The following is a 27,661-nucleotide window of genomic DNA, read 5'->3' on the forward strand; positions in this document are numbered from 1 at the left end:
ATGTATATTAAAATGACCAACAATTAGGACTTTATCTGCAGCCAGTATGAACTCTGATAGAAAGTCAGCAAATTCTTTGATAAAGTCTGTATGGTGCCCTGGTGGCCTGTATACATTAGCCAGCACAAATCTCAAATGTGACTTATCATTTACACTAGATATTGTTACATTTAGCACCAATACTTCAAACGAATTATATTTGAAACTAGACTTCTTTGTAATTCTGAAAATATTACTATAAATTATTACAGGTCTGCCCCAAAAACTTTTCCAATTGTCTATGAATTCTATATTATTTTGCGGACACCACTTAGACAGCCAGCGATTGAGTGAGGACAGTCTACTAACTATCTCATCACTCCTTCGAACAGGAAGGGGGCCAGAGCAAATTACAGTGCCTGACATCGTACTTGCGAGTTCACACACCTCTTTAACGTTAATTTTAGTGATCTCAAAAGAGCAAAATAAATAAATAAATGAGCGCACTGATGGCACGCTAACAGGCTAGCGAATTACTAGTGTGTTGTGCAAGCAACGATTTAGATTGAAGCTAGCAATGTAAAGTAATATTTAGCAGTGTAAACAACAGGAAATGCTAGTAAATAATGATTTAAAACAGAGAGATATACGAGGCTTACAGACGCAAACCAACCCAGCAGCAGCAAGGCAGACAGGAGCAATCAAGCACAGATCACAGGAGCCACAAATTCGTACGCTTTGTCTAAACCCCAGTGTTGGGTAGGTTTAGGGGCGGGGTCAGAGGTAGGTCATTCGTACAAATCATATGAATTACTAACCTCGTAAAATGCGTACGAATTGCCGTGAGATTGGATATTTCCTACTGACACTCTACAGCAAAATATATAAATAACTTGCTTAAAAACATTTCTTTGGGGCAAAAATACTAGCGTGCCTAAGACTTTTGCACAGTACTGTATATATATTAAAAAAATTATACAAATACATATATATATATATACAGGTCCTTCTCAAAAAATTAGTAGATTGTGATAAAGTTAATTATTTTCCATAATGTAATGATAAAAATTAAACTTTCATATATTTTAGATTCATTGCACACCAACTGAAATATTTCAGGTCTTTTATTGTTTTAATACTGATGATTGTGGCATACGGCTCATGAAAACCCCAAATTCCTATCTCAAAAAATTAGCACATTTCATCCGACCAATAAAAGAAGTGTTTTTAATACAAAAAAAGTCAACCTTCCAATAAATATGTTCAGTTATGCACTCAATACTTGGTCGGGAATCCTTTTGCAAAATTACTTCAATGCGGCGTGGCATGGAGGCAATCAGCCTGTGGCACTGCTGAGGTCTTATGGACGCCCAGGATGCTTCGATAGCGACCTTAAGCTCATCCAGAGTGTTGGGTCTTGCGTCTCTCAACTTTCTCTTCACAATATCCCACAGATTCTCTATGGGGTTCAGGTCAGGAGAGTTGGCAGGCCAATTGAGCACAGTAATACCATGGTCAGTAAACCATTTACCAGTGGTTTTGGCACTGTGAGCAGGTGCCAGGTCGTGCTGAAAAATGAAATCTTCATCTCCATAAAGCTTTTCAGCAGATGGAAGCATGAAGTGCTCCACAATCTCCTGATAGCTAGCTGCATTGACCCTGCCCTTGATAAAACACAGTCGACCAACACCAGCAGCTGACATGGCATCCCAGACCATCACTGACTGTGGGTACTTGACACTGGACTTCAGGCATTTTGGCATTTCCTTCTCCCCAGTCTTCCTCCAGACTCTGGCACCTTGATTTCCGAATGACATGCAAAATTTGCTTTCTTTCGAAAAAAGTACTTTGGACCACTGAGCAACAGTCCAGTGCTGCTTCTCTGTAGCCCAGGTCAGGCGCTTCTGCCGCTGTTTCTGGTTCAAAAGTGGCTTGACCTGGGGAATGCGGCACCTGTAGCCCATTTCCTGCACACGCCTGTGCACGGTGGCTCTGGATGTTTCTACTCCAGACTCAGTCCACTGCTTCCGCAGGTCCCCCAAGGTCTGGAATCGGTCCTTCTCCACAATCTTCCTCAGGGTCCGGTCACCTCTTCTCGTTGTGCAGCGTTTTTTGCCACACTTTTTCTTTCCCACAGACTTCCCACTGAGGTGCCTTGATACAGCACTCTGGGAACAGCCTATTTGTTCAGAAATGTCTTTCTGTGTCTTACCCTCTTGCTTGAGGGTGTCAATGATGGCCTTCTGGACAGCAGTCAGGTCGGCAGTCTTACCCATGATTGCGGTTTTGAGTAATGAAACAGGCTGGGAGTTTTTAAAAGCCTCAGGAATCTTTTGCAGGTGTTTAGAGTTAATTATTTGATTCAGATGATTGGGTTAATAGCTCGTTTAGAGACCCTTTTCATGATATGCTAATTTTTTGAGATAGGAATTTTGGGTTTTCATGAGCTGTATGCCAAAATCATCAGTATTAAAACAATAAAAGACTTGAAATACTTCAGTTGGTGTGCAATGAATCTAAAATATATGAAAGTATAATTTTTATCATTACATAATGGAAAATAATGAACTTTAACACAATATGCACATTTTTTGAGAAGGACATATATATATATATATATATATATATATATATATATATATATATATATATATGTATTTGTATTTTTTTTTTTTTTTACAAGGCAGAAAGTAATCTGTGATGGGTAGGTTTAGTGGTATGGGAACCGAATATAAAGTTTGTACAGTATAACACATCATATCTATGGAAAGTTCCCATAAAACATGAAAACCCAACACACCTATCTCACTACTGATAATTACATACAGTATTTCTTTGACTTGGAAAAACTGCCCAGCCAAAAGTGTGGTCACACCTGAATGAATTCATGTTTCTCATGGTCTTGAAAATTCAGTGTGCAGAGCTGTAATCTGTAATACATAGTTTCCAAATATAGCTTTGATTAAATTACTAATATAGTTTAGCTGGTCATAGCACCCAAATCAACTGGAAACTGATGTTTAAATCAGCTCAGATCATGCACTTCTCTGAGATACTTAAAGTGTCAGTGAAACGAGAGTTAAGAAGCAGGGAAAAAACTAAAGATGTCTCATTAATTTCGCCTGCTCTTTCTCTTCTCTCTCTCACTCACTCTTTCTGCTCCTGAAGCTTAAACCCGCCTCCTGTTTCATTAGCAGGACCTGCCCTATAAATACTCTCTTTTGGCAGAGAAACGTACTTAGTGCCCACAGAAATCCTCTCCCTCACACAGCTGAGAGTGCCCAGAGCTGCCAGTCATGAAGGAGCTGAAGAGCAAGGCGTTCTGGAGGGCTGTTTTGGCTGAGCTGGTCGGCATGACCCTCTTCATCTTCCTGAGCATTACAGCTGCAGTTGGAAACACCAACAATGACAAACCAGATCAGGAGGTCAAGGTGGCACTTGCATTCGGGTTGGCCATTGCCACTCTTGCCCAAAGCCTGGGTCACATCAGTGGAGCTCACCTGAATCCAGCTGTGACGCTGGGCTTGCTGGCCAGCTGTCAGATCAGCTTGCTGAAGGCTGTGATGTATATATTGGCCCAGATGTTCGGTGCAGCGTTGGCGAGTGGCATCGTGTATGGCGTCACAAAAGGAGACACCCTGGGGCTGAACACGGTGAGTGAGCGGACCCTTCTTATCTCTGCGAAGTCACCTGTTCTTCTGAGCCTCTCAGTCTTTACTGGATTAAACCAAGTCTAGAAATTGATTAAATTTGTTTTAATTTCATGAATTAATAAATAGTTATAAGGAAAGAAGGACAAATTTTGAATTTTGGCTAACACTTTATTTTACAGTGTCCTTGTTACACGTTACATGTACTTACCACAGTAATAACAGTAAATTATGCATAATTACATGCAACTAACCCTAAACCAAACCCTAACCCTAAAGTAATAATAATTATGTACTTTGTATTCTGTATTTTTTAAAATATTACTCAGTACTTAAATATATAATTGCACTGTAACAATTACACCTTAAAATATAGGGTAACCAAATTTTGCTGCTCTGTTAAAGATAATATAAAATCTAAATTTGGGTAACACTTTATGTTAAGGTGACATTGTTAGTGTGTAATATATATATATATATATATATATATATATATATATATATTATATATATATATATATATATATATATATATATATAAGTACTAAGTAATAATAAGCAACTACATGTACTTACCATATGGTAGGGTAGGATTAGAGTTTGGTTTAGGGTTAGTTGCATGTAATTATGCATAATTTACTGTTATTATGGCAAGTACATGTAACGTGTAACAAGGACACTGTAAAATAAAGTGTTACCCAAAATTCTAAATGTGTTCCTTCCTTGTAAATAAATCATTATGGATTAATCCAACAGATGTCATTTTAAGGTTCAAATAACAAAAAAAAAAAAATTCCAGTTTTTTTTCATTTACTACTTTAAATTACAGTATATATTAAAATGTTAGAAATGTACTTAATAACAGTCGGTAAACAGAGAAACCCACACGTTAGAATCCGTCACTATGAATGGGCGTGTGGGCAGGCAAGATCTGATGATAAACTTATCATGCCTGCTCAGAGGCAGCGTTCTTTCCAGTGAGTGTCATTTATGAACATTTCAAGAAGGCGTAATGTACTTATTTGCTTTGCTAAAGCTGCTGGCTGTCAATGTCATGTAGTTATTGCTGAGTGACATCAGAGCGCTGTCCTCTGACCTAAAAACAATTTCTTACTTAATTAACTCTTGCTTATACCTCATAAAATTAGTCTCTGAGTGTTTCTTCTGCTTTAAGTTTATATATATATATATATATATATATATATATATATATATATATATATATATATATATATATTTATACAGTAGTCAGCATTTGAAGTGGAAAAAAAGTTATTCATGAATTTTGAACAATATTTGTTTCTTGGACAAATTTGATTAACTTTTTTGATCCACTTCAAATGTTGACTACTGTAATTGTGATTTCCATGCAATCAAATAAACTTTTATTACATAAATACTAATTATTTTTAATTATTATTATTATTATTTTTTACTACAGATCAACAGCGATATCTCTGCAGGTCAAGGTGTTGGTATTGAACTCTTCGCTACCTTCCAGCTAGTGTTGTGTGTCTTAGCAACCACAGACAAAAGAAGGCGGGATGTGTCAGGCTCCGCCCCTCTGGCCATCGGCCTCAGCGTTTGCCTGGGACATTTGACAGCCGTGAGTAATCAGCATTCAGACATCTACTGCTACTTTTTCTTTGCATGAGCATTCCTGTAACTGTTGTAAATATTGCCAAGGTTACCATATGAATATATAACGCAACATCACACAAATAGAGCAATGTTTAGCTATGTAAATCAGTTTCTGCTTTAGGAAAAATAAAAAAGTCCAACCAATTCAAAAATTTTGCACTCAATCTCCCATGACCCACCAACATTGTCTCCATCCTCTTTTGTTTGTCTTTGTGTAGATCAGTTTCACGGGATGTGGAATCAATCCAGCTCGATCCTTTGGCCCGGCAGTAATTCTGAGAGATTTTACCAACCACTGGGTAAAATTACATATCAGTTTCACCTTTGCAAATTAATACATGCTATCTGAACATATCTAGAGAACGCAGATGTTAATTGTAAATCTTTCAGGATCTTATCAGAAGACAGAATCAGCTAATGTTGAACTTTTATAGTTAATGAGTAACAATGATATTGTTTTAGATGAATGCCTAGTCAAGAATAATCTATAGTTAACTTAGTTAACTCACATGTTTGTGTATTGTTTGCTAAAGGTTTCTTAGTGTACTTAGGGTCGCAGAAAGCACATGTACATGGCAGAGACGACTATTTAAAGTGCATGTTTTCATTTGCACGTTTCATGTTTTCATTTATATAATGTTGAATAGAAATGTATTTTAATATGTTTATCAGATGTGTATGTGCTTCCTAGGGTTAGTGATATGAACAAACCACTTACCTGAAGTATGTTTGGTACGGACTTGAATGATACCTTAAAATGTGTGGCTTGTTGAGAAGAGATGTGCCATTAAGAAAATCTGATTACAAGCCAAGTCAAGTTACCTTTATTTATATAGTGCTTTATACAATACAGATTGTTTCAAAGCAGCTTTACAGAGATAACAGGAAAATGATGCATTTTGACTGTTGTTCAGCTGAAGTTAGTGTTGATTCAGTTCCATTGTAAAGATCATCAATTGTTAAATTAGTTAATTTCATTTATAAAGCAGTTCTGTAAAAAAATGTCATCGTCCAGCTCAGTTCAGTTCTCATACAGCAGCGTCAGTGCAGTCAGATCAATAATATTGTTGAATATTAAGTGTCCTCAACTGAGCAAGGCAGAGGCGACAGTGGCGAGGAAGCCAAACTCCATCAGTGACAGAATGGAGGAAAAAACCTTGGGAGAAACTAGGCTCAGTCGCTCAGTTCTCCTCTGGCCAACCAACCAACAGTGTATGATTATGATTCAGGCATTGCATTACTGATTACCCTGCATACCTACATTTTAGTAGAATTTGAGTCATATCTGGGTACCAGAATAACAAGGATATGCAACCAATCCCTTGCATTAACAACAAATCAGATAAAGCGTAGCACTTGGAAGCACCCTCAGATGTTGTTTATATGATATTACCATGAGCTGTCCTTCCATAAACGCAGATATATGAATTGATATTTATACTGTTCCTAAAGGATGTTTGAAATGATTTCTACACTGTTTTCAGGTGTACTGGGTAGGCCCTATGTGTGGAGGTGTGGCAGCCGCGCTGGTCTATGACTTTCTGCTCTTCCCGAAACTGGACGACTTCCCTGAGCGCGTGAGAGTGCTGGTCTCCGGCCCAAACACAGGCTATGAGGTCAACGGTACTGACGACCCCCCTGCTGTAGAGATGTCATCAAAGTGATACGATACTTGGCATATTTAGTGAATGATACTCCTCAAGAACACAAAATATCTGAAAATATATCCTTTTTTCCCTACAGGGAAATAGCATTCATTTTAAATGTAGCCTACTATATGACAGTGTGGAGTTGCAAATGTAAAACCATTTATGACAGTTAGCATTTTGTATTGACTGACTAGAGTTTTGTATTAATGTTTTTACTCTTATTTAGTGAAACAGTATGTACCTCAGGAAAATTTTACAGTTTTTCACTATTTTTTATTTTTTATTTCACATATAAGCTTTCAAAATTCACTTTTTGAGAACTTTTTATTTTATTTTGTATTGTATTATATGTACAATATGATGTTGTTTTTTGTAATTAAACTTTAGGATGTTTAATCTAAAAAATAAGATGTTTTTCTTCAAATTACTAATGAAAGTCAAATAACAAAAAGCTTAAATATTAGTTGAGATTTTCAATTTGAACTTAACATTTGCACTACATATCAATCAAATATATCAATCTCGATAAGATTTTTTTGAATCAATAATGTATTTCTTGGGGTGTAATATTTTTGAACAAGCCTGCTGTGTTTTCAAATGTGAGCAACCGTCACACAATCCTCTGACTGTTAAATAAAACTGAACCCAAGTGCAGTTTATTTTACAGATAGTGACAGAGATACAAAATAAACAGAACCAAACTTAGACTATACTTGAACTATGAACCTGAACCATGATAATAGAAACTCACTGACAGTGAAAAAACTCAAACAAAGCTCAAGGGAAACAAGAGGGCTGTAAAGACAAGGGCTAACAAGACACCAGTGAGAACAATCAGGAAATCACGAAGGGGAAACAGGAAAAGGAACAGGAAATACAACAACAAAATTAGAGAATAGGTAACAAAAAATGCACAAAAGCACATTTCAATATTAAAAATACAAGTTTTTATATTTTTTTAGGTGTGCTATCTTAAACGTTTAACATTTAGGCCCTATCTCTCAATGTATGTCCTATAATTAGTTGATAACAAATTTTGTTTCCTTTACTGCTTATTCAAAAGTGCTAAATTCCTTTTAAAAAATGCTCATCTGTGGTGTATGGAAAGCTGCACACCTTACTGTTGAATATTGTGTGATTTTTAAGTCACCTCGAAAAGCATCTGCTAAATGATTAAGGCCTGGTTTCACAGACAGGGCTTAGATTAAGCCAGGATTAGGCCTTAGTTCAATTAGGACATTTTAGTAGCTTTTATAAATGTGCATTAGAAAAAAAGCATTACTGATGGGCATCTTGAGACAAAACAATGATACTGACATATTTTAAAATGTACTGTATCAAGTTGCTTTCAGTTAAAACAGCTCAAACATGCATTTTAGTCTGAGACTAGGCTTAAGCCTTGTCTGAGAAAGCAGGTTTAAATATATTAAACCTTCTCTACTTATAATGCAGATTAAAGGTCTTTCATCATTTTTTCACATTACAGAGCAATTGAAAAAATCTAAATATGGTTTCTCTGGGCAAAAATCAGACATTTAATATATATTTAGCTCAGCTTGTATAACAGATCCATCCATCGATCTTCCAGTGCTGGGAATGCTGGAGCTTGTCCAACGTCTCCAACATAAGCACATAATGTTTTGTTTAATACACTGAGGTGTTAGACAATAGTCTTTTAAATATGATTACATATAAGCAAAATTGCATAAGTGTGGTTTATGAATGTGAGCTGTGAGCTTAGATATAACTGGTTACTACAGAGCTAATTGATCATTGTTTTTGGCTGTAAAAATTAATATAACTTTTGTTTAGAGAAAACTGACTTTTGAAATCATGCATGCTAATGCAAACCTTGTTTTATAAAATGGCCTTTAACCTTAGCAGCTTGGTTTGGCTGTTTAAATATACAGTATGATAAATTTACAATCTCTTTTTTTTGATTGCTGTCTTCTGGAAAATGGATGAAAAATTATGCGAGGAGGTTAGAAAGTACCTGCATTTGTTCAACTCTGGCCTAAAAGATTATAAAGATGTGTAAAGGGGTCATAACTCTTAACGAGAGTTAAAATACACGAATTCACGTACACGTCAAATGGAGTACACATTGAGAGGCTAGGTGTACGTCTAAAAAGAACAAAGTATACTTTGGGCTTTAAAGCTACCCATGCCACCAAACCTGTCCCTAACTTTACCTGTATCCAACCTCAATAGCAGCAGAACTGTTTTGGGTGACACTTTATTTTACAGTGCCCTTGTTACATGTTACATGTAGTTACTGTAATAATAGCTATACATTAGGCATACTTACGTAAAACCAACCTCTCATCCTAACTTAAACCCTATAGTAAGTACATGTAGTTAATTATTATTACTTACAGTAGTACTTAAATGTGTAATTATACTGTAACACAGACACCTTAAAATAACGTGTAACCCTGTTTTGCAGTGCAACATGAACACAGTAAGTACATTGTACCTAACTATTGATTGATTGATTAATAAAGTATGAATATTTGGTAATTTTCATGCCATAATGTCGCAATGCAAAAAAATCTTAATACATTTTTGCAGATATAGTTTCTTATTTAAATTTTTTGTATTTTTGTTTGGATTTCGGAGTGAAATGTGACCTGGGCATTGTTGTATGTGTGTTACATAAGCCATAGAGGGATGTGAAACAGTGTGTGATACATGCTTTTCCAAGGAAAAATAACAATAATAGTAATAATTTTTTAATTTTCCTATTTTTGGACTCAAACACCAGTTTATATCTAGCAATATGAATCATTTATATAAAAGAATATCAATATTATACGAATTATGTAATTGTTCATCATTACAGTGCTGATGTTGATTTTTAAGACTGTTTTCTTGTTTTTATGGTCTGTGATATTGTTTGCAAGTGGTGATCATTCACATGATTTTCTTTCATATTGGCTTTACTGAGAAGAGGAAAGCAAAGTGCTGTTTTTAAATCTCACTGTCAAGAAACAATATAATCAGATGGAAATATTTCATACAGGTGCATAAGCCATCATGTGCATCTGTAAAGGGTTTTAATGGACTATAGCTACCCCATGGATAACCCCTGGAAGCCCACCTCACTTCTTTGTGCATCTTATCCTGTCTCGTATCCTGTTCCACACCAAGGAATGTCACATCTCGTTTCCATATTGTTCAAAAATGTCATGTAGTAAACCAGTGTTGTGACACAAGTGTCACGAATAAGTAGCCCAATAATAAATACATTTTCTGCATAATAAAAAACAATGTTGTATTCCAAAGTTGAGTGCATATGTTACAAATGAGCCTGAGACACTTTTAAAAACGCCTCTATTTGCATTTTTCTAATGTAATTTAGAGACATATGTTTTCATTGCAAATTATAAAAGTTGAATTAAAAATTGACATGAATTTGAGGATGTCTCAAAATAACAATAATAAAGCTGTAATAATCTGTCTAATTCTACAAGAGTACGGAAATCCACACCACACAGCTATAATGATAATGACAGAGGAACGATATGATTGGAATCATCTTCAGAACTATTTTCTTTCCCAGCTGGTAAATAATAATACAAATATTGACCGCCAAGCAGAATCCATATGGTAAAAGCATAAAAGCATTTAAGTTAAAAGCATTTAAATGCAGCACACGCTTATAATAAAGAGAAAGTTATTGTCTGTTGGGGTGGATAATAACTATATTTTTATATTATAATATTATAATATCTTATTATTATATGTTATAGATTTTTGTTCATTTATAGTTGTTGTTTTTGGTGTAAACAGGTCTTTAGCCCCTAATAGTAGATGCCATAACTACAAACTCTGCTGGCAAAAGAATCTTTCTCCATTGATAACTGTTTAAATCTAGCAGTGTATTCTGACTAAATGAAAATGTTTCAACATAAAAATGATGATTATTTCATTATACTGATGATCATGTGATATTTTTAAATGCTTTTCCCTGTCTGCTGGCTTTGCCGTCACATCTCAGGATAGTCACTACACTTAAGGACTTGTGCTGCATTCTAGACAACTTCAAATTTTTCCCAACCTCCTACTTGGAAAAAATAAAAATAAACCTTACCTCTGCATGACGCGTCACTTGACTTTATGGCGGCGACCAACGAGCATAGAGAGCTGGTTTATACAACAGTGTATTCCTGCAATAGGTTAACATTTTCAAGAGGGTTACCAGTCGTTTTGTTTAGGGTTATGTGTTGGTCAGGAGAATATCAATTAAATGTAAATAATTAAAACAGTAAATCATTCCTGAAAGTTAATAATACAAATACAGAATTAAAAAGTAAAAGTGTCCTAGGACTGGAGTTTTGCAGGATTGTGTGAATCAGCTTGTGTGGAATATAAAAATACAGGAATTTGAAAACTATTACCATAATGTTATTTAATACCATTATATTTGAAATTAGATGGTTTATAATTTTGGATAACAAATGACATGTACTAATTTTGGGACAATATGAACATTGCTTATATTTATGATTTTACTATAATTGGCAGTACATGAAATGGCCCCACCTTGTGGTGTGATTGACTGGAACGTACTGAGATTGAAAGTGGGACATTTCTCCTTTGATATTCCCTCTTCTGACCTCTCACCTCTTTGATTTGGTGACATCAGTCAATCAGTGTTGTCACTTCCATCACAACCAACAATATTGCCAAACTACAATTTGATCAAACGTTTGTGTAGGTTACCAAGGAGATAACAGAGTTAGTGAAGAGCATGCTTGAGATATGTTATATGCAAGAGTAAATAACTAAAATATTTCAAGCACAATTCAAGTATTTTGTACACAATCTCCTATCAGGCTGTAATTGTGTCATATTAATGTGGAAGTGATCATATAATTTCATTGTGTATTTGAGAAGGTTGTTTACACCACGCTCTCTGATCTTGTATGTTGCCCCATTTTGGAAACATCAAGTACATCAAGAATTCAGTTAAAAAAAGGTCAGTTTAGGAAACAAACAGTTGATGTAAAAGGATTCTGACATTTTATTAAAAAAATGTCCATAACAGTTTTAAAGACGTCAACGATTTGGTGTAGAAACATAATTATGTCTTTAAAAGGTTACTATAACTTTGTAATTATAAAAACTCTCTTAAGTGCAATTTAAATGAATTGTTAATTGATACAAAATTTTAATTGGTACAAATCAGTTGTTAATTTTAACCTTTAATATTATAGTAGGCCTAATGTACCAACTGACAGAAATCTCTGTACTTTGTAGTTTACAACATTAATTCAAACATTTTATTCGACGTGCATTGTACATGATAGACAGTATATCTAAATGAATCGATATCAAATCAAACTTAATCAGGATCTGAATTAACCCTTAGGTTGTGTTCGATCATTTTAACCCAAAGAGGATTTTCTTATCCCAAAAAATGCTAGTTAACGTTATTACATTGGACTAACACTTAATGACTTTACTCACCGAGGGTATAAGTACTTTCCCAGTAGGGGTTCAATGCTCAGCTGGCTGGCAGGAGCCGCCACTGGCATGTCACGTGATCCATCAGTGGCTGGCTGGCAGTCTGCCTTGGCAAGTTTCAGAAACAATTTATTTTTGGCAGTTTTTGTTTTGTGTTCCGCCCTCTCTAGCTCATTTAATATGCATCTGTTGATATGATTATGTTCTTTGGTAACACTTTATTTTGATGGTCCCTTTTGAACCTTCTGTTAACTATAAGTAACTTTGCAACTACATGTCAACTAACTCTCATTAGAGTATTAGTGGACTATCTGCTTCATATCTGCAAACTCTTTATTCTGATGGTCTTCCAACAGACAATCTACTTAAATGTTACTATAAGTAAATTTGCAACTACATGTCAACTTATTCTAACCCTAACCCTACCAGTCTACTAATACTCAACTAATACTCTAATGAGAGTTAGAAGACATGAAGGTGCAATGTTACTTATAGACAAAAGAATGTGTTAAATAAAGTGAAACCTCATTTTGTATGATTGATGCTTTGGGGCCGGTTATCCCAATTAAAGCAGTCAAATGGCCGTGATCACGACTGGTTGCTTACCGACGCTCGCTGGACGCTCAATCCAGCCAGCAGCAGTTGAAATTATGAATGTATAATGAAGTAAATTATGAATTGTCAACAACCTTGTTGATAAAACGAGATACAAACTTACCCAGTGGATTTTAAAGGATTCAAGAATAACGGCTGGTCCAGAAGATCGAGCAGGGTTGATGCCGCAGCCGGTGAAAATGATCTGGGGATCAGAATGATGAGCTTGTAAGTTTATGCATGCAGCAGAAAAGAGTCTGCACTGAGCTTGATTGGAAATCTACTGATCTAAGAACATTGTGTATCATTTACTTTTAGTTGATGAAAAGTCAATTATCAAGTGCTTACTGCCACCAGGTGCCCTAAACCAACTGATAGTCCGATGGCTAGGGGTGCAGAGCCAGCTACATCAGTCCGGTGTTTGTCTGTTGTGGCCAAGACACAGAGGACCAGCTGAAAGGTTGCAAAGAGCTCAATGGCAAATCCCTGTCCCTGTGACACACCGGTACTCAGCTATAAGGAAAATAAGAAAATAAAAAAATATTGGATTACCTTGTAATGGTGCAAAAAGATCAACATGATACTGTCATATTACAATTGTAAGACAAGATAATAAATGTTATTTCAAGAATTGAAATAATATTCAATTCCTCCTAACATCTGAATGAATTTTGAACATTTGCACCATTATTGTAAGAAGAAAGACAGCTAATTTAACCAAAATCAATATCTTTACCTGCTGCATTTTTGGGAGTCATTTAAAATGACAAAACAAAACAAAATTTGTGCATTTTAAAGATAAATTCATTAATCTAGTGCACTTTGAGTCACCCAAATCCGCTGTTAAAAATAAATAATCCACCCGCCAACCGTTATCTTTGATTTAGATATCTGTTTCTGATCATCACATTACAATTATTCAAATTCTCAGGATTAACCCTCTGTTGCTTTTTTTCTTATCAGTGCAAAAGAGACTCAAATAACTCCATCGATTTTTGTCATTCAGGCAAGTGTTATACATCATTCAAAACTGTTAAATGCCTTATTTTATTTGTGTACACTAATAATAAAACCAAAATGTTGTGTTTTTTGTAAAATAAAGAAAATAAACATGATGCACGTTCCCTTTCAGTCGATAACGTAGTCGACGTCGACTGAGTGGGGATCACGCTTGGGGAGCCAGTCATCTTCGAGTACTATTGAACGAGCCAATGGAATTGGCGTGCGTGATCACACTCCGCCACCGCGGCACGGGCAAAATACGGAAGTGGATGTATGCACTAGTTGCCTTTCGCTTCGGAGCCGATCGTTTGATGTCTCTGAAGAGTGCTGGTGTTTACAACGAGTGTGTCGGTGTTCTTCTGGAAGACTCTCCCAGTGCTGGTGTTCTACAGACTTTAAAAAAAATAAAAAAAATGTTATTCCACCTGTCAGTTTCTGGATGCGGTCGTTCCCTTTTCCTCTCTGCAGGTCACAATTGTTGCATCACGTGTTGGGCTTACAGCACGCTTGAAGCAGCTTTTGTTGACAGTTCATGTTCCCATTGCGGTAATATGACTGTCACAGTGTTGAGATCGAGACACGCCTTTGTCCGCAAAGCACGAGTCCCCATTTCCATGCCCGACCCCCGGGTGCTGTGTGGAATGGGTGATCGGAGGATAGTGATGGATGTCGATGGAATTCCTGTTGAACATGCTGGTCCCTCTGTAATGGACCGATCAGCCGCTTCAATTGGGGTTCCCCCAGAGGATAAGATGTCGATAGCAGCATCGAAGGGTGAGTTGGCCTCTGGAGATGACGACTCGGCTGTGTTATCTCCCTCTGGGAGTGTAACGTTGCCTGAGCCAGATCCAGAAATGTCAGCTATGCTGAAACAGGCTGCCAAGGCTGCTGGGCTCGAGTGGAACCCTCCACCGTGTCCCGTTCAGTCTCGGTTGGAGGTTTGGTATCTCGGGGCGGGTCGCGCTGGTTCTCAGCTCGCCGCCCCAGTGCCTTTCTTTCCAAAAATGCATGGAGAGCTTACCAGGTTACCAGCAACTCCGCCGCTCCCACTGAGCCTCCGCAACAGCCTCCAGCCAGGCCTAAGGCCATAGAGCCGACCGCAGTAGGGACGCCCAGCCCGCTCCAGGCGTTACAAAGCCAGGTGGCAAAGCGACATCGAAAGCATTCTGGAGCAGGGCCGGCCAGGGACGGAGGAGGATGCTCTTGGAGTTGGTCACGGAAACACTCCCTCCCCCTGGGTGAGGGCCGGGTGGAGTCTTTGTTTCTGTGTGTGTCTGTTACACTGCTGGCTCTCAAAAGAAGTGGAGCAAGTGGTACCCACACTTCAAAGAAAGAGCAAATTCCTCTGTTCCTGGGTCCCAGGGTAAGTCTGGCGGTGTGCGACCCTGTAAAGCCGTGCACCCCTCAGACCCCTCTTGTTCGCCAGCACGGCAGCTGGGTGCGGTTCGAGGACCCGGTCATCCGCCTTCTCTCGCATCCCTGACTGTCTCGTGGAGACAGGTAAGAGTCATGCACCACACTCAGACCCTGCTTCGGGCCTCCTCCTTCCAAGCCGGGTCCCTGTCCTCCACCTCTCTGCCCCACCTCCGGTACGTCTGTGGTTCCCTGGCCATGGCATTCGTAGAAGCCAAAAAATATGCTTATGAAATCAGTGTCTCATTTTCAATCGTGATGGTATTCAGGATTATTTTTGTCCCGGACAAGCGTTAATGTTGGGCCCTGCATATATTTTCCTTGATTGGTTTTCCCTGAAGAGAATTACGTTGTTGAAAATGAAAGAAAAAGTGACGCACATTCATTGCGTTTTACCGTGATGAGAGTTCCGTGTCTTTATTAAACTCAACACATTTTAATTATTAATCTCTCATCCACCCTCGATTATTTGAAATGTTATTTTGTAATTACTTGGCCTGCCCGACTCACGGATTATCTGTGGATATAACCGCGATCTGCTCAGCACTATCAGCAAACTATACGGTTAGAGAATGGACACCGGGAACCCGCAACAGAACCGTCACGGTGGAAAAAGGGTATCTGAGCATGTGAATGCCTGTCTGAGTTTCGTCGAGAACCGGAGGTAGCATGAAATTTGATGGAGGCAGGCGCCTCATAATTTATAAAAATAAATAAAGTCATAATAAAGTCTATGCAGGTAAAACCCTGTGTGCAGGCATGCAGTCTTTCTTTACAAATTGACCTCACCAAATTACTTGTCTTGCATTAAAAATTCATAATACAGATTTTACTCTCAGGGGAGAGACTAGTTGACACTTCAGGACTGATTTGTCGTCGTGTCTAGGAGCAGGTCCTTCATCACATCCGGATACGGCCTGGATCAGGTGGACTGCGGCAAACATCGGGATAAACAGAGAGACTAATATTAGCGTAGACATCATTCTTCATATGATGCAACGAGTACATCAGAATTTATGGGAAGTGTTCCCGGTTCCGGCTGACCTAATCTATGCAGCCTAACATAGAATTATAGAAGTTGATAATGTGTTATGTGTTTGCTAGGTCAAAGAGATGGGTTTTTAGCTAGGTATAATCAACTGGCCGGAATTTTGAGATCGCTATAGACGTGAAGGACTATAATGCGTTACTCGCTCAAGTACTGGGGAGCTAAACCATTTAGTGCTTCGTAAGTAATCAGCAAAATTTAAAATGTATACAATGTTCAATGCATCTGTAGCAAATTAGCTCTATGAAATATTAATAATCAATAATAACTGGTTATAATTGATTACTATTTGGATCAGTTAATATAATTAACTTAATGTAGTAAAATGAATATTACAATCAACCCACCTGTTTGTCCCGTGAAGACTCAGCGTTAATCGTTTATTAATTCTTAGAAATATTAATTCCCTGTCACGTAGTGATGCTACGTATGACACTGAAGCTTCGATGTGCGTATCACAAATGCGACGCAATTTCTAATTTAAGCCCCGTATCGGGGTGTGTATTGGTATCCCAGAGTGATCGATGACACATGAAGCCTCACTTTCTGTCTAATCACGTGCGCATTTCGCTTTGGGTGTCAGAAGGCTCGAACCCCAGATCTTACTTAACAAGTCCTTGTTGGCTCAGTCTGGTTGTTGGGTTTGTGAGGAGAGTTCTGTACTTTGAAAGTGAATCGATACATAACATTTAAATAACCAAAATGGGGGTGGTGATGGCGCAGTGGATAAGACACATGCCTTTAGTGTGAGAGACCCGGGTTCGAATCCACTGTGAGACACCAATGTGTCCCTGAGCAAGACACTTAACCCCTAGTTGCTCCAGAGGCGTGCGACCTCTGAAATATAGCAATTGTAAGTCGCTTTGGATAAAAGCGTCAGCTAAAATGTAAATGTAAAACTACTTATTCTTTTTTGTCTTTTTGTTTTTGTAAAATCTTTGCACTTTTGGTATTTTTTATGTATTATTATTGTTATTTGGGGTTAGGGTGGGTTTAGTGGAGGGTAGGATAGGGTGTTGGTGTTTGGCGAAGGATTTGTATTTAGAGCAATGGCAACAGCCAAAAAAAGGAAGACTTCACCTATCTGGGAATATTTTGAATATTCAGCACATCATCCATGCTAAGGCATTTCAGACCATGGCAACTTTGCTGGACCCAAGGTTTAAAAAGTTGGGTTTCCTTAACCAAACTAAAATGACAGAGGCTGTCAAACAGCTAAAAGCAGAATGTGGTAATGTCATCAGGGCCGAAGGAAGAAAGACCATCCACATCATCAAGCATTCAGTCAACAGAAGCACTGTCATTAACCCAACAGCCCAAGTTGGGTTACCAAGCTCAAGTATTTATTTATTATTAAATTTAATTATTGAATTTTAGAATTGTTGACCATTTATGTGTCTTATATTCAGTCAATGTACATGTACAGTCACTCCCAATATTTTTTTTTCTCCTCACACTTCTGAGGTGGAAACCTTTGGCTTCTGTTGGACAGTGCTGTAGACCAACACAAACAAGCTCAAATGCCACTTCGGATTCTATCGTAGAAGTGGATAAATACCTTACAGAGACAAACATACAAAGAGCTGAAGATCCACTTGAATACTGGAGAATGCAGAAACATGTCTACCCCCATCTATATACATTGGCATTACAGTTTCTTTGTACCCCGGCCTCCTCTGTACCATGTGAAAGAGTGTTCTCTAAGGCTGGGGAAGTACTGTCTAAGAGGAGAAATTAACTCAGCCCCAACACTGTGAAACAGCTTTTATTTCTTAATAAAAAATAATTCAAAGCTTTATCACCTTTCTGTCATTCCTACAGTTACATAAGCACAATCACTGCCAAGTGTCATAAGCACATTTAATAACAGATGATCCTATCACACAATGTCCTTATTCACTATGTGTGTGTGTATGTGTATATGTTCGCAGAGAGAGTGATAGTAGGCCTACATTAGGTCTTATTGAATCATATAAGCTCATTTTATATTTTATTGTCACACTTTAATGGGTAAAGGAATTTATTTAATGGACAAATGAAACACAAACGTGTAAGGCTTTTATTTGTATACATAACATTGAAACTATGGAGTGTGTTGTGGTTGCTTCATCTGACAGAGCTTCTTATAAAGGCTTCTGGCTGCTTTGTTTTTAAATAAGCACAAGATGGCGCTGTTCTCAACACTCTCGAAGCTTTGAATCTTTTGAACAGTTCTGAACAGTCAGGGGAAAGCCAAATTGCTTCATGAGGCTTCATTTCCCCATCCCTACTGTCACGGGCTGGTTGATGCAGGGAAAGATGCAGTATCTAATTGCAGCAGTGTTTATTCAAACAAACTGGAAAACTTACAGACGGGATACAAAAGAAACATCAACGGTACAATCAAGCATGTAGCGACGAAGAAAGACAAAGAACAGACTGAAACAATGGTCTTAAATACACAAAACAGACCAAATGAACAGACAAAATTAAATCAAAGAAACACATGTACAAACTGGGTGACAAACATAAACGCTAAACGTGACAGAAGCTTCCCCTCCTACAAGGCGCAACCTCGCGCCGTATTACATCAATGGGGGGGGGGGGGGGCTATTCGGAGTAGGAAGCCTCCAGGGCGTAGCAGGTTGTGCAGGCGGCCAAGGCAGAGCTGACCCACGGTGGAGATGACCCTTTGGGCGGCCATGGCGGAGATGACCCTTCGGGTGGCCACGGTGGAGATGACCCTTTGGGTGGCTACGGTGGAGATGACCCTTCTGGCGGCCATGGCCGAGATGACCCTTCGGGTGACCATGGTGGAGATGACCCTTTGGGTGGCCACGGTGGAGATGACCCTTTGGGCGGCCATGGCGGAGATGACCCTTCGGGTGGCCACGGTGGAGATGACCCTTCGGTTGGCCACTGTGGAGATGCCCTTATGGCGGCCATGGCGGAGATGACCCTTCGGGTGACCATGGTGGAGATTACCCTTCGGGTGGCCACTGTGGAGATGACCCTTATGGCGGAGATGACCCTTTGGGTGACCACGGTGGAGATGACCCTTCGGGACCCTTCAGTGAAAACATCGGAAAACGTTTATTTGTACTTTTGTCAGTTAATAAAAGGTTAAATAGAATGAACAAATCACAGATTCTTGATTTTATTTTATTTTACAAAATGTCCCAACTTTTTCTGATTTGGGGTTGTAATTGCAGCAGTGTTAAAGATTTTGAGTATCTATTAACAGAATAACAGAAATGCAATATGACATCCATAACTATGTTTTCAGTGGTGTATAAAGAACTTACTTAATAAACCGTAATGTTTTTATTACCTTAGAATGAGACATTTATATCTACATAACCGCGGGCACCCCCTTCTAAGAAGGTTGACATAGTGTGACGTCATGTTTCTACCGTAGCCGACAGCGAACAAACAGCGCTACAGAGCGCGTTTCGTCACTACCTTGAAAGAGAAGCAGCAGAAAGCTAGAAGCTAGCCATAAACACCGTGAGTAGTGACTTTTCCCTTGTCAGTGGTGTAAAATAGGTAGTTGGATTGTTTCATGTAACTTAGTTCTTCTCCCTCGCTGTGTTATGGCTTTGCTATGTGGGGATAAATGTGCTGGTGACGTTCGTGACACAGCAGATTAGTACTCTTGTCATTGACCGTAAAACAACGTTACAGGAATCACCAACCCGTCGATCGCGGTCGACAAGTCGATCTTGGAAGCATTTTAAGTCGATCGCAAAGAGTTTTCAAAATCAGAGGAAAAAAAGCCTTTTGTATGTAGTAAATGGTGACTAGGGGATGCAGAGACGCGCACGCTGTTACAATCATGCCATTTTTGGGCTCACGCACCTTTGGGCGCATGCGGACGCGTCGAGTTTAAACAAGGCTTCATGCTTTAACCAGCTCAGCCACAGTAACAGCTCATATTTAGCCAGCTAAACTTTTACTACCCTGTTAGAAAAAATATATAGTTGCATATGTGACCCGTCACGGAAAGCAGTGACACAAGTCGGCAGCACAACTTGCGAGCAAAATGAGAAACAAGCGTTTTTTTCCAAAATTGGTGATTTCCGCTTTTTTGCAGAATCTGTTAGTTGAGATCATGAAGAAGCCTCTCCATGTTTGAGATAACAGTATTGGTATATTCAAAAGCGTACATTTTGAGGTTGAAATCGGCTTGTTTTTCGGAGATTCTAGCATGCAGTAGGGGCGTGTCATTGTCTGTGTGTATTTCCATACTGAATAGCCGCCGGCGCTTTTGCCCCCGCCCCCTAACAGCGTGGCTACTTAATTATGCAGCGCTCTAGTCGGCTCTATCTGATATCAAAATTCAATGAAGATGGACGCCGCAAAGAATGTCGCAGACGAGCTGAACCGTGGCCGTTACAACGAAAATGTTTTGAAGTACTTCTTCGACAAGCCGGATGCTTATGAACAAGCGTTCACTGATTCTGAAGACGATCTGAGCGACGATGAAAGTGGCATGATAAGACTGAATAATATCCATAATCTACAACTGAGCGAAGATGAAGACGAGGAAGAATGTATCGGACTGGTGTCAGACGAGTTGGACCGTAAGATATCAGAGGCTATATCGATAGTAACATTTGATGGGGATATAGATAGAGAAATGGGGAAAATCCGTAACTTTGACTGTAAATGTTACATCAGGAGAAAAGAGAACTCTCTGCATGGGAGACAGTCTTGTAGCCAGAAGCTTTCTCCAGACATTATGTACAACATACGGCTGGATTCTTTAGCTGCGGAAAAAGAGTGGCAGGGCATGCGAATTATTGGACATTTAGAGGCAAACAGAAGCACAGTGCAAACTTCGGAGATGGTTACATCCACAAAGAAGATCCCGACAAAGAGAAAGTGTGCCCGAACGACTTATTTCATTGGAGGCAACGAGATCTGCAAGAATACTTTTCTGTTTCTTATGGGGTGAGTTTCCATAAACATCAAAGTTTGTCGTTTTAAGTTCATTCTAAGTTCAGCTCATGTTTAGTCCATGTTTAGACCTTCCAATACCTACCTATTGTTTTTAGCTAGCTCAGGACTGTCGTTTTAATTGTAACGTTAGCTGCTAATCGTTAGCACCATATCACTTGCCAAAACCCCCATTACTATAATGAGCTTTAAGATGGTAATGTGAGCTTCTGCTATTAATTTGAATAATGCTTCAATTGCTTGAATTGACTGGTGTTAATGACTTAACTTAGCCCAGGTAAACCTGCCTGTTAGCATTCTTGAATTGATTGTGATGCTAATAATTTTAGCCAGTGGTGGAGGAAGTACTACTTAATATTCTTACCAAGGATTTACTAACGTAATCGTAAATGTATCAGATTAAATTCCTACTTAAGTAAAAGTATAAAGTATACGTAGCCGTAAAATGTGCGTTATAAGTCAAAAGTAAAAGTATTTATGAAGAGTTTAATGTACAGGATTTTTTTAATCCTTTGACTCGAACCAGGTCTAACCACTAACTGTGAGGTCTAAACCAGGACTAAAACAAGAAGTACAGATACAAGCTCTAAAGTAAGTAAAAGTAAAAAGTATTCATCATAAAATTTACTTCAGTAAAGTAAAAGTACCTATAATTTGTACAATACATTTTGATATAGGTGACAAGATGCCTGTTAGCAAGACCATGATGTTAAACGTTTTTTCTTTTTTCCCCCCTTTTTTCAGCATTGGCAGAGACACCCTGGCTGATATAGTCAAACACTATGAGGAGAATGGGGCAAGACCACGTTTGAGGAAGAAGCACTCACTGCCACGTCCACCAGCCAGGTTCATCAGCCCTGAGGATATCAACAGAGTTGTGGACTTCATAAAAAACTATGCAGAAGACAATGCCATCATGCTGCCTGGCCGACAGCCTGGGCATAAGGATTGGCATGTGAAGTTGCTGCCAACTCATGTGTCCAAGGCCTCAGTGTGGCGTCTCTACGTGAAGTCTGCTAAGGAGCTTGGTATGTGTAAACATTGATTTAAAATTGAGTGCTTATAAAGTGAAATAATGCGGAGCACTATTAGCAATTACAATACAATTAACCATAAGCAATATCTGTTTTTCAGGTGAGCGTGCAGTTTGTAAAACCAGCTTCAAAGCACTGTGGAACCGACTTCTCCCACACATCAAAAGTTGCCGGCCACGCACAGATCTCTGCTGGCAGTGCCAAAGCAATACCGAGCAGCTGATACGAAGTGCAAACCTCCCAGATGATAGAAAGTCTGAAGCAGTAAAGAAGCAACAAGATCATCTTTCCCTTGTGCAGAAAGAGAGGGCTGTGTACAACGACATGACTGCTGCCTGCAGAAAGATTTGCTCTGGCTCTAACCTGTCTTTTGGACCATCCCTACCAGCAAGCAAGAAGATTAGGATGCATTACAGTTTTGATTTTGCTCAGCAGGTAATATTTCACACACATTTACTTCACTTTACTTCATTAATGTCCCTTAAAGGGCGATTTGGTGCATGAGAATAAATAGTGCAAATGCAGAATAGCATCAATATAGTAAGTTTTATCTTTATTAGACAATTATGAATAGATGCAAATTTAATTTAATCTAATCCAAGTTCCCTCTCTCCCTCTGTCTCCTACAGTTACACTTTCCCTCAAACCCTCTCCAGCCAGGACCAATGTACTTCCTGACCCCACGGAAATGTGGCCTATTTGGTGTTTCATGTGAAGGGCTGCAGAAACAGGTGAATTACCTGATTGATGAAGGCATGTCATCTACTAAGGGAAGCAATGAAGTCATCAGCTACATGCATCATTTCTTCGGCAACTTTGGAGTTGGAGAAACAGAGGTGGATCTTTATTGTGACAACTGCAGTGGGCAGAACAAGAACAACTTCATGCTCTGGTACCTTGCCTGGCGGGTTGGACACAAGCTTCACGATAAAATTGAAATCCACTTCCTTATTGCTGGCCACACCAAGTTTTCCCCTGACTGTGGCTTTGGACTCATCAAGCAAGCCTACATGAAGACAAGAGTCAACACTTTGGCAGACATCGCTGAGGTACTTTAACTTTACTTTGCTTTAATGACTTCAGTGCTGTTTTCTGTTCTGCTTCAATGAAACATTTAACTGAGGATCTTTTTTTTTCTTCCTCTCTTCTCTTTTTTGTCATCAGGTTGTGGAAAACAGCTCTCCTGTGAGTCGCCTCAATATCCCACAGCTTGTTGGAACGGCAGAGGGCAAAGTTTTAGTCCAGACCTTCGACTGGCAGCAGCATCTGACTCGCCACTTCCGTAGACTCCCACAGATCAAGAGTTATCAGCACTTCAGGTAATTGAAACTTTCACATTGTGTACATACAATATAACATAGCAACAACATACACATGACAGTTTTTTATAAGAAAATACTTTGCCATGTTTAAAATGTCTTATGTGCTTTTTCTGTCACAGCTTTGAAGCCAAGAGACCAGGTGTGGTGCTTGCAAAAAGTCACCGTGATGCACAACCTGTCGAATATCAGCTACTGCGCGACGGAGCAGATCTGCCCCCTGTCGACGGTCTTCCTGTCCTGGCCCCACCTGGACTGAAAATTGACAGGCAGACCTATCTATATGAAAAAATCATGCCATTCGGTGCTGACGAGGCAAGAGACATCACATGCCCAGCGCCAAGGGTCACAACACAGAAGAGTCCACAGAAGAGGATGCGAATGTAATTTCATTGGACTATGTCACAAAGACCTTTTTTCTTGTTTACAACACCTGCAATGTCACTTTATCAACCAACCACCTGAATTTAGTTTTACATTCTTGTATTAAAAGCACTCTAAACAATGTTTGATTGATTTGATTATGGAAAATAAAAAAAGAATATATCAATCAACCAGTTTATTGCTTATTTTTTATCATTAGCAAAAGTTTGTGTTTCATGTTGCATGAGTACACCGAAGAAAATTCCTAGTCTGTAAAACCTTTCATTGACAATGGCAATAAAATCTATTCTGATGCAAACTCCTATACTGTATGTAGGGACGGACGGGGACTAAAAAACAGCCCTGGACTTTGACTAGGCCCGGCCCAAAGCAATCGGCGCGCAGAAACTCGACAACAACAACAATAACGCCTGCCATGAGTGTCACAAGACTTTAATTGTGGCTCATGGTACTATACCATCCAAATTATAGCTAACAGCATATTCTACAATCTATTCCATGCTGTCTTAAAATGAATTTATTACTTAATAATCTTAATTAATTTATGCAGTAATTAATCTTAGCTACTGCACAAATAATAATACCACATCTAAATGAAAATACACCATTACAAATGTAACTTCTGTATTCAAAATCTTCAATGTTTGTAAGCATTAACTGTAACGTTACCAACATTTTTAAAAGTAAAAGCACAACATATTTCTTAATATTAGCTACTGCCCAGCATATATATATATATATATATATATATATATAAAATCACATAGCACATCCTGTTTCTGATTTTAACATTCTCTAGAGTTTATCTTATTTTTTATTCAGTGTACATAAGAGTTGCCTATACAGTTTTATCGGTAGATGCTAAGAGACGTTTATTTATTACCTGTTTGCAAACTTTTTTTTTTCTTTGATGGCACATTTACCTGACCTTTTTGCTCCCCCCTGTGCTTTACAGCTTTACAGGGGGGAGCTTTACAGGGGGTATGGCTTATCTAAATGAGATGTAAATGAGCCCTATTGTCACTCCCAGCAGCAGAGAGAGGTGAGAACTGCACAATCTTTTGAGGCTGTTTTCTCCCCTTTTAGCTTTTTTGTGTGCCTACCTTCAAATGGCCACAACTTCTCCAAATATTATCAGATTTCCATGTGTTACACATCGTTGGAAAGCTTTGAGACTACACTTTCAGAATCTGTGAATAACTCAAAATGCCCCAAAACCGACTTGTGTCCCTACTTTCCGTGATCGGTCACATATAGTTTCATGTGGTTCTTCTCCCTCGCTGTACATGTGGTTCTTCTCCCTCGCATCTCCACCACTTTTTCTACTTCCTGCTCAGCTACTGTTCGGACGCTCTCGCTTACTGCTCCGCGCTTTGCTCTATCGCTTTTATATTTCTATATTTTATCTCCTTTTATCACCTAATTTTAACTTCAGCAAATCAGCACAGTGCTCAAACGCTTGGATTACTACAAAAAAAAAGCAGAATTATTTTATTCGACCAGCCTCCAACTGAAAGCTTACATTCCGGGGAAGAGAAAACACAATAGCCTACATTCATAAGGATAAGAAAATGCCTCCTCTGGAATCTACTTGCTGCTCCAACTGCCACAGACTTTTACAAAGGATTGCAATTCTTGAAACAAAGTTAATTGCGGGACCACCAAACCAGACGGAACACACAACAGAGCTTCGTCATGGACGTCCTCAGCATACAGCCGGTGAGTCACATGAATCTAGTGCTTCTCGACAGGCCATACTGAGTGTAGAGAAACAAGCCGATCGACTTACTAATCGATGGCACAAACAGGGTGCGAGACCCAAAGGCACTCGAGACATCAGATTGTCACGAGCATCACATATTACTGCAGTAGCATCCTCTACCCCAGATACGGCTCTGACAAGGACTGCAAAAACTGGTCTCCTACCACCGCCTATACATCTTGAGAACAGATTTGAAGCATTAATGAATGAGGAATCCCCAAATTTGATGAATGTGATCGAACACAGACTGAATCAGCCAGTAGCTAACACTGATGCTAACTGGGGCTCAATGTCGAGCAGACAGCGGCACTCAGCTCAGAGCGCAGCCGGGCCCAGGACTCCGATAGTGGGCGACTCCGTAATCAGAAACATTAATAGCAGGGATACAACAACGGGCTGCCTTCCACAAGCAACAACATCTGATGTAAACAGGGAACTTCAGAACATTCTGATGAAACATAAGACTGCAAATCGACTCATCATTCATGTGGGGAAGAATGATATTCATAGAGAGCAGTCGGAACTTCTTAAAAAGGATTTAAATGAACTTTTTGAAACACTTAAAAGACTGAAAGTGCAGACATTCATCAGTGGACCACTCCCCGCAAGAGGAACAAACAGGTTTTCACGGTTGCTTGGGCTTAATACATGGCTGCAAAAAACCTGCAATATAAAAGGAGTGAACTTTATTGACAACTTCAATCTTTTCTGGAGTCAGAGGCAACTGTTTCAACAGGATGGCCACCACCCAAACAAACTTGGTTCAAGAGTGCTAAAGGACAATATCTACTTCTCCCTCCGTCATCCTTCTGCAATGTGTGCCAATCCACTCAACCTGAATGGCACACACACACCTGGATACAGTATGAATGACCACAGGATTTCACTTCAGCACCTGAATGGACATGCGGTTGACACATCACACAAGGACAGTGATAACACCACTCAGCCACAACAACCTCTGCTCACGGACACAATCTCAGCTGAGCCCTGCCCACAGAGCTCACCACAGACAGACTGTGACATACTAGCACTGCTCCAAGATACAGCACCCAAGGACGACTTTCTGGAAAACAGCCAGGGAAACCAGGACAGCATATTACAGCCTCCAATAACTCCAGAGCAACAACCCCTCTCATCGGAAACGTTATCACTCTCTCCAGCATCTCCACTTCTGTGCTTCTCAGAGAAAATGGAACAACTGGTGCATGCTGGAACTAGACTATCCCACTCTTTTGCTGCGAGCCCCCAGATACCAACCAAAAAACGCCAGGCCCCACAACCACCAAAGCCTGCGGCCTAGCTCGCCCTCCCCCTCCTCCTGTGAGAGCTCTTCGGCCTCTGCCACAGCGCCAGGGCCCACACCCTCCTCCAGCGGCTCGAGGTGAACCAAAAACAACTGATACCAGCTCTCAGTGATATGTGTCGGGTCATCGCTATGATAACAATAACTTTCTCAAATGTTTACAGAACAAGCGGGAACCCAGTGTGCCTGTATCTTTTTCTATTGCTGTTCGATTACATGATAGAAAGTCTAAGGCCTTCAAAAGCCATACAGCAAACCCATCTAATCTGGTGCCTATTACACGACATACCAAGATTGCTGTGGGGACAAAAAGTAAGACTGTTAAGTTAGCACTTTTAAACATCCGCTCACTTAAAAATAAATCACTTTTAGTCAACGACTTAATAACCACATACAACCTGGATTTTATGTTGCTAAATGAAACTTGGCTAGAAGAAAGTTGCAGTGCAACAGTCTTCAATGAAACAGCCCCT

At 39.2% G+C, this 27,661-nt stretch overlaps 2 protein-coding genes across 2 annotated transcripts; both read left to right on the forward strand.

Annotated features, from left to right (window-relative positions):
* Window positions 1–3,196: 3,196 nt before the first annotated feature.
* Window positions 3,197–10,203, forward strand: aqp1a.1 (aquaporin 1a (Colton blood group), tandem duplicate 1). Its single transcript, XM_077245526.1, has 4 exons — window positions 3,197–3,632; window positions 5,071–5,235; window positions 5,489–5,569; window positions 6,755–10,203. Exons 1-4 carry the CDS (start codon window positions 3,276–3,278, stop codon window positions 6,932–6,934), a joined length of 783 nt encoding a protein of 260 aa, XP_077101641.1. The 5' UTR covers window positions 3,197–3,275; the 3' UTR covers window positions 6,935–10,203.
* A 9,600-nt stretch (window positions 10,204–19,803) lies between these two features.
* On the forward strand, window positions 19,804–24,290 carry LOC143749865 (uncharacterized). The gene is made up of 6 exons (XM_077242517.1): window positions 19,804–21,377; window positions 22,128–22,411; window positions 22,518–22,852; window positions 23,047–23,466; window positions 23,582–23,736; window positions 23,859–24,290. The coding sequence occupies exons 1-6, from the start codon at window positions 20,767–20,769 to the stop codon at window positions 24,121–24,123; spliced, it is 2,070 nt and encodes a 689-aa protein (XP_077098632.1). The 5' UTR covers window positions 19,804–20,766; the 3' UTR covers window positions 24,124–24,290.
* The last annotated feature ends 3,371 nt before the right edge of the window (window positions 24,291–27,661 follow it).

The sequence above is a fragment of the Siphateles boraxobius genome, unplaced genomic scaffold (genome assembly GCF_051911475.1).
Source record: "Siphateles boraxobius isolate OS27281-9 unplaced genomic scaffold, OSU_SipBor_1 1, whole genome shotgun sequence".
Classification (NCBI taxonomy): domain Eukaryota; kingdom Metazoa; phylum Chordata; class Actinopteri; order Cypriniformes; family Leuciscidae; genus Siphateles; species Siphateles boraxobius.